This window comes from Phyllostomus hastatus, unplaced genomic scaffold (genome assembly GCF_019186645.2).
Source record: "Phyllostomus hastatus isolate PE091 unplaced genomic scaffold, TTU_PhHast_1.1 phas_scaffold_345, whole genome shotgun sequence".
Taxonomy (NCBI): Eukaryota; Metazoa; Chordata; class Mammalia; order Chiroptera; family Phyllostomidae; genus Phyllostomus; species Phyllostomus hastatus.
The window spans coordinates 30,190,721-30,205,014 of NW_025334024.1; the positions used below are offsets into that span (position 1 = coordinate 30,190,721).

At 60.2% G+C, this 14,294-nt stretch overlaps 1 protein-coding gene across 1 annotated transcript; it reads left to right on the forward strand.

The window, feature by feature from the left end:
• DNAJA2 (DnaJ heat shock protein family (Hsp40) member A2) lies at window positions 1-11,802 on the forward strand. Its single transcript, XM_045819015.1, has 9 exons — window positions 1-211; window positions 1,614-1,673; window positions 1,964-2,187; window positions 4,800-4,880; window positions 5,122-5,255; window positions 7,152-7,348; window positions 10,156-10,300; window positions 10,445-10,572; window positions 11,006-11,802. The coding sequence occupies exons 1-9, from the start codon at window positions 134-136 to the stop codon at window positions 11,195-11,197; spliced, it is 1,239 nt and encodes a 412-aa protein (XP_045674971.1). The 5' UTR covers window positions 1-133; the 3' UTR covers window positions 11,198-11,802.
• Window positions 11,803-14,294: the final 2,492 nt, after the last annotated feature.

Sequence of the window (14,294 nt, forward strand, 5' to 3'; positions counted from 1 at the left end):
CGACGTGCGCCGGGTCAAAGTGTAGCCCCGCCCCCGCTTCCCCCTCGCTGTCTCCTCGGCCTGCGCCGCCGCCGCCGACGCCGCTCCGTCAGCTCCGCCGCCCTCCTGCCCGAGCGCTGCCCGGCCGCCCGCCATGGCGAACGTGGTGGACACGAAGCTGTACGACATCCTGGGCGTCCCGCCCGGCGCCAGCGAGAACGAGCTGAAGAAGGTACCGGGAGCCGGCCGGCCGGGCGGGGTGTGAGGGCGCGGGCCTGCGCGGCCGGGACGGCCAGGCCGCCCTCCGCGGCGGTCCGCGAGCCGGCGACGGGGCCCGGCCCGGGGGGGCGGCGGCGGCGGCGAGACCCGCCGGCTCCGGGCCGCGCGCTCTGGCCTCCCCTGACCTTGGGCCGTCGGCCCCGCCCGCCCGCCCGCAGCGGCAGCAAACACGACCCACCGCTGCGCACACGAGACGGAACGCTTCCTTCCTCCCGCCCCCGGCGGGCGCCGGGGTCACCAGCCTGGAAAAACTGGTTGGACCGAGGCGCCCGGCCCCGAGAGGGACGTCCACGCCGCGGACGCCGGCGCCGCGTCGGGCGGGGTCGCGGCCGCCCGCCGGGCCTGCCGGGGCCGCGAGGCAGGTGGGGTGTTTCCCGGGAGCCGGGCGTTCGCCCTTCCTCCCTTCGGCGGCCACCGGGCGGCGTGCGGCCAGTGTTTGGGCGCCTTGTCTGGGCAGGTAACCCAGAGGTTATGCACCCGCTTCCGGAAGAAGCATGGGTCCCAGCCAAACACCTGAGTGTCCGCCGACTAAAAATAAGTGGAAGGCCTCACTGCCGCGCGGGGTCGAGCTGCGAGGCTGACAGCGGAGGATTTCGCAGCCCCGGAGGCAGGTGGTGACGCCCCAGGGCATCCTCCCGGGGCCCGGAGCAGCCGCACCGCGAGCGGAGGAAACGAGGCTGCCCCTTAGGCGGCGGGACGGGGACAGTTGAGCGGAGAAGGGACTTCCTGTTGCCTCGCCGGAAATGCCGGCCTGTTATATAATTCCTGGGTCTGTGAGCGGAGCCGGGGCGCAGTGCAGCTGGGCGCCTCGGCTCCGCCTCCCTCGCTGAGACCCCAGCTCGGCCCCCGCGTGGAAGTAAAACCTGGCCTGGGAGCCCCTCTTGGCTGGCGCTCTCCTGGTGTTGCCCCCAGAGGAGCCGTCGGGAGCAGGGGTTTTTCCCTTGGCTTCATTTTCCGTGGTAACGCCTTGCGGTCTGGAAAGCTCACCAGCGTTTCTCTTAAGAGTTGGCTGGAGTCGTCTTGACCCGGTTACTGGCCATCAAAGACGTTTGACCATAGTGAAAACACGGGAGCCTTTCAGTGTTTGGTTTTTTTCTTCGGTGGTGTTTCATTGTCTGTATCTGGCTCCGGTGTAACCCATTTCCACGTGTGAGGGCTGTCTGCGTCATTGTATTAAACTAGCGAGTGAACAGTATTAAGGCGGCAAATCCCAGAGAATGAGAGAATTTTTTGGAAGGTTATGGTTTTAGAGCATTGCTTCTCAGAAGAGTGATTGTTATTAAGTTAGCACTCACAAATCTGTAAACCAGTCTTTGTGTATAACCTCTTTTTTTTATTATTATTCTTTATTGAAGGCATACAGAAAGTTAGCCAAGGAATACCATCCTGATAAGAATCCAAATGCTGGTGACAAGGTAAGTTATTTGAGACTTTTTACCCTCGAGCTTTCAGTTTTCAACCTAGGTTGCCCTCCTCGATAAAAGGGATGTTGTGAGAAAAGCCCGGTTATGCCCGTGAGCCAAGTTTCTCAGACTCTGAGAGCACGTGGCTTTGTAGCAGGAACACGCCACTGCGGACAGTGCGCAGTGCTGACCGAACGAAAGACAACTGTAACTTCCAGAACCGAGTGCATTCTGGATTCCTGTAGCCTTCCCCAGCTCTCCTGCTTGGAAATCCAACTGTTTTCTCTGTTTACTTTTCGTAGTTCAAAGAGATAAGTTTTGCGTATGAGGTGCTGTCGAACCCCGAGAAACGCGAGCTGTATGACCGCTACGGCGAGCAGGGGCTCCGGGAAGGGAGCGGCGGCGGCGGCGGCATGGACGACATCTTCTCGCACATCTTCGGGGGCGGGCTGTTCGGCTTCATGGGCAACCAGAGCAGGAGTCGGAACGGCCGGAGGAGAGGCGAGGACATGATGCACCCTCTCAAGTAAGCGTCGTGTTTCTCCTGCAGGACCCTTAGGCACTCTCACTCACGTGGTGACGCTCACTAGAAGAGCGGGGACCAGAAACATTCTATCCTTCATCGGAAAAGAGTAGCTTCCGTTCGCCCTGCTGTCCTCCCGGGGTGACTGGCTGCAGAGGGACGGGCTGGGTGGCGCGCTTTGCCATGCGTCTGAGAGGAAAGGAGGGTTGGAGTTCCTGCCGGGTAGGGAGGCAGTTTCGTTACTGTGCGTCTGAGGCGTGCTCTGTGCTTTACGTGTTCAGCTGTGAAGACTCTCCTTTGAAGTATTCAAATCTCCCAGGTCCTTTTTGGTTTACAAACTCAGAAACCGAGTGACTGGCCGGCTGGTTTGTTTGGGTGTCACGGTTCCTCCTCACTTGTCCTCGGTGACAATGTTCCTAAATTGGCTTCCCGGGAGCCCGCTGGCTTCGAGCCCGACATCAACCTGCCAACACATGGGCGGTGTCTGACCTTGGTCTTGGCCTGGGAGCCCGTGCGCCTGCTGCAACGTGGAAGTGGCTTTTATGCTCGGTGCGGCCTGCGCGGGCTTGTGTCCTGTTGGCTTTATGGAGTGGTAGCCGTTTCACAAGCAAATGCCAGAGACTGAGTTCCAAGTATTTAAAATATTTCATGTCGTCTCTTCATTTGAGTGGACCAGAGGAAGGGAAGCATATCTGTTACGTTGTGGGAGTCTCGTTCTTAACTGTGTCTGCACTTTAAGAGCATTCACCGCCAGACAGGAATCAGCGTTGGGCAGCGTCCCGTCCCGAGAGCAGTTGTGTGGCGCGGGTTAGCTTTTCACGCCTCTCCGGGACGAGGAGGCGGCCGAGCGGGGACTGGGGCCCAGGGTGTGGGCGGCGCCCGGCGGTGCCCCCCGTGCTGCTCTCGCTGCACACAGTTGCCCTCCTGCCGCTGTACCGGCGTCCAGCACTGCCCTGTCGGCCAGCACTTCTTTCGGGGGCTTTCTGGCCTTCCGGTCCCAGACGGACGGGTGTACTCGTTCGCCTTCCCTGCGGGGCGTCGCCGGTGTTCTCCGTGACCGGCGGTGCTGCTGCGTCTTCGTGCCGCTCTGGCCCTCCTCGGCAGAGGCCCCCAGGAGGCCTGGGGGTCGGAGGCAGGTGCACGCTCTGTGTCCTCACAGGAGGCTGTGCCCGTGCAGTTCACTGCGGGGGCGCCCGCTTCCCCGGACCGTCGCCCCCAGTTTCCTCTCTTCCTCATGTTTTGTCTTTTTGTTTCTTCGCTTTTGTAAATTGATCTTTGAGAGGGAGGGGGGAGAGAGAGAAACATCGATTTGTCGTACCACTTGTCTGTACATTCATTGGTCGCTTCATGGATGTGCCTCATCTGGGGATTGAACCTGTAACCTTGACGTACCCAGATGATGCTCGAAGCAGCTGAGCTGCCCGGCCAGGGCTCCTGCCACGTTTGTTGAAGTGAAGGTTTTTTGGCCTCTTAGATAGTGGTTTTGCATGCTGATTGTAATGTAATATGGGGTGGGGGGGGGCACCGATTTTCTGTCAGTGATTTGGCTAAAGGTTCCCATGAGGTGAAAGGCCGGCGCGGCGCGGTGCCCGTGTGCGAGGCTGAGCTGCAGGTGAGGGGCGTTCCTCGTGGTGGTCTGCCTTGTTTCATCCCTGTGCTGCCTCGAATGTGCAGGGTTTAGCTTAGGATGGCACTCTGGAGAAAGTTTGAATACCACAAGGTAACATACGTGCTTTGCAGAACACTTCCAGCTGTTTCGTTTTCTATTTTAAGTGAGTCTGCAGCACTGAGGAAGATTTTACAGCAGTGAGGGGGGGAGACCCAAGGAAATGCGTGGCGGGCGGTTTCGAGAGTTGGTGTCTGTAGGTCTCGGGCGGGTGCTCCGGGACGAAGGCCCTGGGGGTCACGTGGAGTAGATGGGTGAGGGCAGGCTGGGTCTCATCGGCTGTCTGTTGTTAATGTTCCCGACTTGGGTCTCTTCTGGGTCGTAGACCTCTGAAAGTTTGGTAGAAGTTGGTTAAGTTCACAGTTTTGCTCGTAACCCCTGGGTTCTTCAGCGCCTTCACACCTGTCGTGGGCTCTGCTGAAAACCTGCCCTCCTCCTCTCTCTCACACCGCGGGTAAGGCCACTTTTTGTGCACTCGACACGTGCACACTGCGTGCCCCCGGAAGTCGTGACTCTGTAGCCTTTCCGAATCGTCCCGGGAGGGAGCAGGCCTTGGGATGGAGTGTGGACCCTGGTGCTAGGCTGCCTGTGGGCCGTTGGGAGAGTTACTTAACCCCTCTGCCTGTTTTGGCCTGTAAAATGGGGGGACCTCCTTCAGAGGTCAGACCAGGCGAAGGGCTCCGCCTGCGGCTGGAAGGCTGTGCAGTTATCAGCTGTATCGGAACGTGCTGCCCAGCCAGCTGCTGGCCCGGTCCCGTGCGCTCCGGGCCTGCACACCGGCTGCCCTGTCCAGAGCCGGGAAGCCTTCCACCCGTTGGAGCCGCGAAGTGAGGCCTCGGTCAGCTGGCTTCTTGTGCTTGTTCGAAAGGTGGCCGGGACGTCGCTGTCATTTTGTCTTGGATACGAGAACGTGGCCAAATCTGATGGCACCCAACCCTTTTCTCCCCAGGGTGTCTTTAGAAGACCTGTATAATGGCAAGACAACCAAACTACAGCTCAGCAAAAATGTCCTCTGTAGTGCGTGCAACGGGTAAGTGCATGCTCTGTTTTAGGAAATGAAACCCGTCTCTTCTTTCCGTGGCGCCCTGAGTCTCTACCAGGTAAAGCTGTTTGTGATTGAAAACTCAGACTCACTCCCCAAGACAGGACCCTCCAGTGCCTCTGTGCCGTGGGCAGTCATCGGGGTTGGCCGTGCGGAGCACAGCGCCCGCCCGGCACCGCCCGTGGGGGGGTCTGGGCGACAGTCTGACCGACCCTTCTGCTTGCTGCAGCCAAGGCGGGAAGTCGGGGGCCGTGCAGAAGTGCAGCGCCTGTCGGGGCCGAGGAGTCCGCATCATGATCCGGCAGCTGGCGCCGGGCATGGTGCAGCAGGTGCAGTCCGTGTGCTCCGACTGCAACGGAGAAGGTAGGTGCCTGCGGGCGGCGTGGGGGTGTGGAAACTGGAGAGGCCGGCTGGCTCTGGATCACCTTACTGGAGGAAAGCCACAGAGCGTTCTGGAAGGAAAGGGGGAGACCGTTGTTCTGTTAACGCAGAGGCCCGGTGAACACAGGTGAACAGCGAGTTTGCCCTGTGTTCGGCGAAGGGCTCCGCACTCTGACAGCAGCGTGGGGCAGGTGTTTGGCCCCTCCCGGTTCGGGGGGGGGGGGTGTGGTGAGGAAGCGGCCGTGTTCCGTGACCGCCCGATGGGAGGGGTTTTGCCGTGAGCCCCAGGTAGCGTCTGAGGCTGCACGTCGGGGTCAGACCTCTGCTCACGGGAGCGAGTGTTTTGAGCTCGTGCTCGGCTCCGAAGCCGTGCTCCCCTCGGCCCTCGGCGCCCTTCAGGGGGACTCCGGGGACTTGCTGGGCGTTCCGTCCCCCAGGTGGGCGCCACTTGCACAGACAGGGCGTGCGTGGTGTGGCCCGCTGCCCCTCGAGCACCGCTGGCCAAAAGGGTTTTCCTGCGGTGATGGGAGGGGGTGTGCCGTGTGCGTAGCATCCGGAACGGTGACCGTTAGCCTCCCTTGGCTGCTGAGGACTTGAGACGTGACTGGTAGACGGGGGTGGCGAGATTTTACTTTAACTGACTCCAGTCCGAGGTGGCCACCATCCTGGGCAGCGCAGCGTTAGAGCACCCCCACCCAGACTGCTCTGGAGGGGGCGGGCACTTGGAGACGCCGCACACCGCCTCCCCGCCAGAGGCGCTCGGTGCACTTGACCTCAGCACGGTTGCTGACGTTCTGTTATCGAGAGGCCCAGGTCGGCCGGTTGGCTGCGTCTGAGGAGCGGAGGCGTGCCCAACGCACTGGGCAGAGCCAGGGTCCTAGAAGCAGGCGCCGGACTCACTGATGACGCACGTCCTCCACGCATTACAGTGTGCTGACGATCAGCCACTGGAAACCGGCCCGGTTTTCCACAATGTGCTGTGTACACCTTCCATTTAACTTGATTAGACACTAATCGGAGGGTTCGGAAGAGGAGGGAAAGAAGCGTGTACACGGTCCTCGTGTGGTGTGGGGTGCTCGCCTGCAGCCACGGCCTTCCTGGCTCTGGGAACCCTCGGGGACAGTGGCCCTGCATGCGAGTGGGGGGGCGCGTCCATGACTGCACGGCTGAGCAGTGCCTGTCTGCGCGATAGGTGAACCCAGCACCCACTGGACAGGGCGATTGTGCGCCATAAAGGGCACTTACCTTTTCATTTGCGTTCTCTGTCCATTGTTAAACTCACATGAATCTAAGACTGAAAACAAGAAGTGAAGAAACATTTGTACAAGCCCAGCATCTGACCATCTGCCTTGTTTCCATAACACTTAGGCTTTTTTAACAATTTTATTTATTTATTTATTTATTTATTTATTTTTTAGAGGGGAAGGAGGGAGGAAGGGGGAGAGAGAGAGAGAAAGAGAGGGAAACATTGATGTGCAAGAGTTACATTGATTGGTCGCCTTTTGCACGCCCCCAGCTGGGGACCTGGCCCACAACCCAGGCGTGCACCCCAATGGGAGTCCAACTGGTGACCTTTAGGTGCAGAGGCTGGCACTCAAGCCACTGAACCACAGCAGCCAGAGCCTTAGGCTCTGTTTGAACTTTAGAGTCAGGAGCGAAGAACAGGTTTTAGGAGGCATTGTGCTGTGAAATAGAAGACGCTTGGGTAGCTCCCTCCCTCGGGTCGCCAGCACGTGGATGTCAGTTTTTGTTGGAAAGGTGGTGATGAAAGGAGCTTTCAGGAGATGTATTTAATGGGTAGAGGTGTTGCCGGGACCTGTCTTGCTTAAGAGTGCAGCGGAGCAGCGCTGCCGGAGTCCGAACGGCGTCTCTTTGCAGGCGAGGTGATCAACGAGAAGGACCGCTGTAAAAAGTGCGAAGGGAAGAAGGTGATTAAAGAGGTCAAGATCCTCGAGGTCCACGTGGACAAGGGCATGAAGCACGGCCAGCGGATCACGTTCACCGGGGAGGCTGACCAGGCTCCCGGCGTGGAGCCGGGGGACATCGTCCTGCTGCTGCAAGAGAAAGAGCACGAGGTGGGTGCCTCCGTGTTGGTCGTACTCAGAGACGTGCGCTGCACGCCAGGCACGTGTTACAGCTGGGAGTGGTCCGTGGAGCAACACCGGGCGCAGGGCGGCGCTGCCAAGTGGTGCGGCGGGGCCTCCCGAGAGCCGGCCTGTCCAGGGGACCGGTGCGGCAGGTGTGCGCAAAGCCCCAAGAGGGGATTGGTCCGGCGTTGGCCGTGGACTAGCTCTGAGCCCTCACGTAACCTTGTTGTCTCCGTCCCGGGTCGTCTCGCTCGTGCGAACAGGGGCACTGGACCAGGCAATCTGGGGCGGCTTGTTTCCGTGGCAGAGTGCCTTTGATGGGTGGTGCGCGACCGCGGCTCCAGCCCTCGGCACTGCTTCGGTGACCTGTTTTACATGCGGAGCATCCAGGAGAGCTCTGCTGCTTCTTTCCATTCCTGCGTGGTGGCTTCAGAGAGGGCGGGCCGGAGGGACAGGCAGAGACGGAGAGAACGGCCGACCTGCTGCCGCCCCGCTCACTGCCGTGTGCGCTCTGGCCGGGCAGCGAACCCACCGCCGTGGCGCATCGGGACGACGCTCTGTGACGGAGCCACCGCCAGAGCCGGCTGTGTTCGTTCTGAACGTCTGACGGAGAGTGCGCTGGACCCGTTCCGTCTGGGCAGACGCCCCGGGTCCGGCGGGGCCCAGTGCACGCTGCCCTGCGGGCCTCCACCCCGGGAAGTGCGGCGAGCTGTTGGTGAGGCGGCCCCCCGGGGGTCGCCCAGCCCGGGACGGGAGGGCCGCAGACCGGGCTCTGCCGCTGTCCTGGGCCTCAGAGACAGGTCCCTCTGAAGGTCTGTGTGCACCGGTCGGCTGCCTCTCGGGCTTACATGAACGTTTCCCCCTGTTTGAGTATGACTTCCACACATAGTTTCTTCCTTCCTTTCTTTTTTGAAAAAAGATTTTATTTATTTTTAGAGAGGGGAAGGGAGGGAGAACGAGGGAAACATCCATGTGTGGTTGCCTCTCGTGTGCCCCCTACTGGGGACCTGCCCCACAACCCAGGCCCATGCCCTGACTGGGAATCGAACAGGCGACCCCTTGGTTCGCAGGCCGGCGCTCAATCCACTGAGCCGCACCAGCCAGGGCTGCTTTTCTTTCTTGGGGCTGTGGGGAGGCGCTTGGAAGTCAGTCACTAAAAGTTGTCGGCCACAGTGGCGTTGCCTGGGGTTTCCAGCGGCCAGCGGTTGTCCCTGGGTCTCCAGCGTGGACGGTGGTGGGAGAGGTGAGCCTGCAAGTCCCCCCAGTGAGAGAGGTCACAGTTGTTCCTTCTTGGCCCGATGATGGCCAGTGAAGCGAGTCTGAGCCCGAGGTGAGATCATACTGCTGGAAGTAATTCTGACTAGTTGGAACTGGTTTATGAAAAATCTGGTCGTTACTTTGGGCTCCCCTCCCCACCCCCAACACTTGTGCTGAAGTAACTTCAAGGCCCTGACGTCAGGGCGGGTGCTGTACCGGAAACAACGCCAGCGTTCTGATGGAGCAGCCTTCCGCTTGGGAGCACCGTGTGTCCCGAGTGTCTGCCTCTCGGTGTGCGCGCTCCACTGTGTGTGTGTGTGTGTGTGTGTGTGTGTGTGTGTGTGTGTGTCGGTGATCCGGCCGCCACGCTGCGCTCGTGCGGCGGCATCTGGTGGAGTCCATGCTCCGCTTGGCTCTGCTCGTCCGGTTCTCAGGAGTTAGAGCCTCTGAGTGCTGACCGTGTGGTGCTTGGCGGTCCGTCCTCGTTGACCTTGTTTTGTGTGACTTTGAAGTTGTTCTTGCGTCTCCATTCTCTGTTAGCGTCATATTGACCGGCCTGACCACCCTCCCCCAAACCAAACAAAACTCAGACACCGTTTTTCTGGGGGACCCCTGCTCGGGTGCCTTTCCTGTGCAGGGCCCTGACCAAAGGGGGGGGGCCCCGAGGCGTCGGTCTGAGGCCCGTTGTGCTGCGCAGCCGCCTCGGGGCAGTTTGGGGGCCAGGACGTCGGTCAGGCTGTTCCTCTCTCCAGACGCGCTGGCCGGCGTCTCTCGGGAAACTGGTGTTGAAGAGGATCTAGGGGGCCTTTCACTGCGGCTAATTTTACTTCATCTTAAAGTTCAAAAGTTAAGCATATGGATATTTGTAAATTATAATAAGCAGAAATTACAAGTCCAGGGTGTGTGAAACTGGATGTATTTTTCCCCTACATGTTGAAAACTCAAACTTTTCTTTTCTGAAACGTTCTTGGTGCTTACTGAATAACCTTTGCATTGCTCAGTCCACGGGCCTGTTCCGTGTGTTCCGTTTGATTTCCGTTTCTCCAAGCCAGTGCTGGGTCCTAGGTGAGACGGACCTTGTCGGCGCCCGCGTGAAGCGTGGGTTTCAGCTCCTTCCCTGGCCAGGCATTGCCAGTTGCACTTCTTGTCGGGCTGGGCCCAGCCCGGCCCAGTGAGGAGGCCGTCCGTCCGGGGAGTACCTCGCACCTTGTCGCTTGGGGAGGCGGGGCCAGGCAGCGGGCCGGCAGAAGGTCCCTGCGTGGCTGCAGGGCCTCAGCTGTGACCTCGGTGCGGGCCAGGGTTTTCCCCGGCGGAGCGCGCCCAGCCCTCGTCTCCGGCACCTCCCTTGAGCAAAGCTGGTTTCCGCGCCTCCGCAGCGGGGATCCCGCACGGAGGAGTCGGGTTTGCAGCGGAGGTGAAGTCGGGGTTCTGAAGCTGACTGGGATGTAAAGTCGGGGTTCTGAAGTTGACTCGGGGAACGGAGCGCCGCGGAGTGTGGCCCCCGGACGTTCAGTGTGTCCCGTGCGCTTCCTCGGTAGGTGTTCCAGAGAGACGGGAGCGACCTGCACATGACGTACAAGATCGGGCTCGTCGAAGCCCTCTGCGGGTTCCAGTTCACCTTCAAGCACCTCGACGGCCGTCAGATCGTGGTGAAGTACCCCCCCGGCAAAGTCATCGAGCCAGGTGGGCCTCGCCGTGGGCCGGGCCGGGCTTCCGTGCGCGCCTCTGTGGCGGGTGGGGCCGGCTGGGGTCGGCGCCGAGCGGACGGGACTGGGCGCCTGGCTCCTCGGACAGCGTTGTCAGTGCGCCCCTCCCCGCCCCCCGCAGGGTGTGTCCGCGTGGTCCGCGGCGAGGGGATGCCGCAGTACCGGAACCCCTTCGAGAAGGGCGACCTTTACATCAAGTTCGACGTGCAGTTCCCGGAGAACAACTGGATCAACCCGGACAAGCTTTCTGTGAGCGTGCCCTGCGTTTCAGCAGCGTGTGCCCGGCTTCGTGGTCACGTTTCTTGTCGCCTTCCCTCTGTGCGTGCGTGGTGCTGAGATTGGATCAGTGTGTGAGACTCTGCCTTCCGCGTGGAGAGGGGCTGCTGGGGCCCGTCACGGCGTGACGTCGACTGACGGGGTGCGGTGCTGGTGGGAGGGCCCCCGCTCCGTGTCCGCTGGTCCTTCCAGGCGGGGAGGCCTGTCTGCGGTGAGGTTGCCCAGTGCCGCGTGGACGGGCTTGGTTTTCTGAGCAGGAGAGGGCTGCACACGAGCTGTCTGCAGGTTTGGCCTGTGGCGAGAGTGCAGAGACTGGCTTTGACCTCCAGGAAGCGTGTGCGTGGGTCGTGTCCGAGGGAGGCTGACTACAACGCTCCCGGCTAACCGCCCGTTTGCTCTGCTGCAGGAGCTGGAAGACCTCCTGCCCTCGAGGCCAGAAGTCCCGAATGTCATCGGCGACACGGAGGAGGTGGAGCTGCAGGATCTGGACAGCACGCGGGGCTCGGGCGGCGGACAGAGGCGCGAAGCCTACAACGACAGCTCCGACGAGGAGGGCAGCAGCCACCACGGACCCGGGGTGCAGTGCGCCCACCAGTGAGCCCGAGCACCGCACGGGCGGCCTTCCTCCCTCGTCTGCCTGGTGGCCGGCGACCGGCCGGAGTGTGTGGGCGGTCCACATGAACTGATGGACGTTTCTTGGTCTCCGTGTAACTTTTAAAATGGGTAGAGTATCTACAGAGTGTATAATTTAAACTAACCACCCAGCTCCCGTCTTCACCCGGGCCCTCCTGCAGCAGGACAGAGCACTTGAGGAGAAGCGAGACTTTCACATGTGGGTTCTGCGTTTCGGTCCTGCCGTCTGTGCTTGATTTTCATCGGTTTCGTGTAGATTTTTTGTTTCGTATTTTAAGTTCAGTCCCACATTGTAAAGTTTGTGTACAATTTGTCATGGAAGCTTTGCGTTTGGCTGCATCTGCATAATAAGCTGCTACAAATAGAATAAAGGATTTCACCGCCTGTATCTGTCGTTTGGGTGCATGGCGGCGGGCTGCGCACACATGGGTCGGCGCGGACTGAGGACACGGGGGGATTCCGGTAGCCGTGGTTGTCAGGTCTGGGGGCTTTTTCCCTTTTTTCCTTTTTTTTTTTTATCTTGTGAAAAGTTTTCAAAACTCAACAATAAAGAGCAGTTGGTGTAAATCATTTTCGTGTCACGTTTTTAGGAGGAAGAACATACTTTGAACTAAAATGTATCCTTGGTTCTTAAACGGCCCCTAGAAACCTTGCCCCAAGGGCTGTGTCTCAGGCACGTGCCCCTTGTACGGCTTTAAAAGGCAGGTGGGTGCAAGTGGGACGTGTTGGTAGGAACAGTCTGGGTGGGCTTCCGCTGATACCTGTCGGGTCAAGGACGCCCGAGCTCCGGGTTGTCAGTCACGGTGCCGGGCCTCTGTGTCTCCCCGGCGCTGCCCTCTCCACAATCGGAGTCACGGTGAGCGGCTCCAGGGCCGTGTCTGCGCAGAACCTGCCCATGTGCTCTGTGCTCGTCACATGTCGAGGGGGAGGCTCCCTGCCCCCAGGGACGTTGGAGACCCGGCGGCAGGTGAGGGGCGCGCCTGCTCTTGCCGTCGCCTCCCCGCGGCCGCCCTGGCGCGCCCTGAATGGGTGTCTTTAGGGCTCGCTTTGAGGGGGAGAGACGTCAGTTGTACGTTTGAACTTTGCAAAAACACAAGTGGAGGAAACTGAAAACCTAACTTTTTAAATGTATCACGCCGTCCCTGACCTAAAAATACAGTATCTGTAGTTTATTTCCAGGTCCACTAGAACCTGAACGGAAAGGGGAGAGGAGCCGTCCTGGTGCTCGTCCCAGCCTGGGAGGTCCGAGCTGCTGCCCTCCCCGCTCTGTCTCCCTCGGGCAGAGATGCCGCACGACCAGCCTGGGCCGGATGCGGCAGCACGGTCTGCAGCCAGGGTTGCCGCCCACAGCCACCGGGAGCGTGAGAAGTGCAGCGGCAATAGAAAGTGTGCGGCCGTCCCGACGAAGAGGTTTACGAAGCAGTTGTCACAGTGTCTCCTTCCGCCCGCCCGAGTCCCGAGTCCCCTGACCACCGGAGAAGGCCGCCTGGGAGGGCAGGGCTCGGGCCTTGTTCAGGTCGGCTGGTTCACTCGGCGCGCCCGTTCGGGGAGCGCGCGTCGATGGCGTGGCCAGCACCGACGGTCTCTCCCTGTGATGTGATTTGTATGCATTAAACATACGTGTGTGTTTTCTTTAAGGTGTACAACTCGAGGTGGTGTTGGCACACTCCCAGAGTTCTGCGGCCATCACCGCTGCCCAGAACACTGTCGTCGCCTTGGGAAAGAAGCCCCGAATCCATCGGACTCCAGCGCTCACGCCCCTGTCCGTTCCCCTGGACTGGGGCGCCCCCGTCCGGTTCCTGTTACCCAGGGTTTGCCTCCCGCAGAGTCGGTGTGAAACGGAGTTCTGACAACACGCGTGGCCTTCCAAGTTCACTGAGTCACGCCCAGTGTTCGTCCCCGTGATCGTGTGTGCCTGTGCTTTATGAGCCGTGCTTTGCTGTGGACTGCTGCCGGGCCGTCGTGTGCCGGTGTCTGTGCGGGCGTGTCTGCGGGTCTGGGTGCCCACCGGGAGTGGAGTCGCTGGGTCCCCCGGGCACCGTCAGCTTTCCAGAACACACACCGGATTCTGCCCTCAGAGAGCCTGCCCCGCTCTGTCGTCCCGCCCGCAGAGCACAAGGCCGCCGCCGCCGACACCGACCTCGTCTTTTCTGTGAGCGCCATCATCGTAGGGCGTGCCCCGTGGTTTGGCTTCATGTCCCTCGTGACCGCGTCTTTGCCGTGGGCTTTCTGCCCGTTTGTGGGTCTCTGGAGAGGCGTCTGTCCGAGTCCTTCCCCACCCTCGATTCAGAGCCCCTCAGTTTTTCCCTCCTTCTGTTCCAGGGCACCGGTCTCCTTGCGTCCCGGCTGCGTGGACTCCTCCGGGCCGGCGTGGCCCTCGGACGGTGTCCCGGGCAGCCTGGACGGTTCTGAGGAGCCCAGGTACCTTACAGAATGCCGCTTGTCGACTCCACACGTGTGAGGAAGGCGTCCGTCCGTCCTGCCTGCGTGAGTCAGTGCGCAGTTCTCTCGGTGAGATGGGAACCTGGCCCCCACCGTCTGCCAGCCGCTGGTGCGGCTGCTCAGTTCGGGTGATGGACCTGTGACCCACGCGCCCGGGGAGCAGCTTCATGCAGTGGAGGCGGCGCCCAGCGCAGCGCGTGAGGCTCACCCGCACCGGAAGGCTCCGCCGTGCTGTTTGCTTACCCCTCCCCGTACGTGTGGTTCGCAGACGGCTGTCCCCCACGTTGTGGCTTGTCTTCCTTGAGGGTGTCCTGGGAAGACGCACGAATGTTTTGGGAATTTTGACCTACCGTATTTTGCCCTGTACAATGCACACTTTTTTGCCCAGACTTTTGAGGGGAAAACAAGGACGCACACTATACGTGGGTAGTACTAATCCTGTACCTACGTAAATATTTTTAATTCTTGTATTTATGCTTATGCACTGAAAGGGTAACTCTAGAAAGCATGAATGATATCCGCATGCAAAATAATACCCTGGGATACGATCATTAGGTTTGTTTCTAAACACAGATAAATAAATAATGGGATGAAAAAATTATCACGAAGATTTTTTTCCC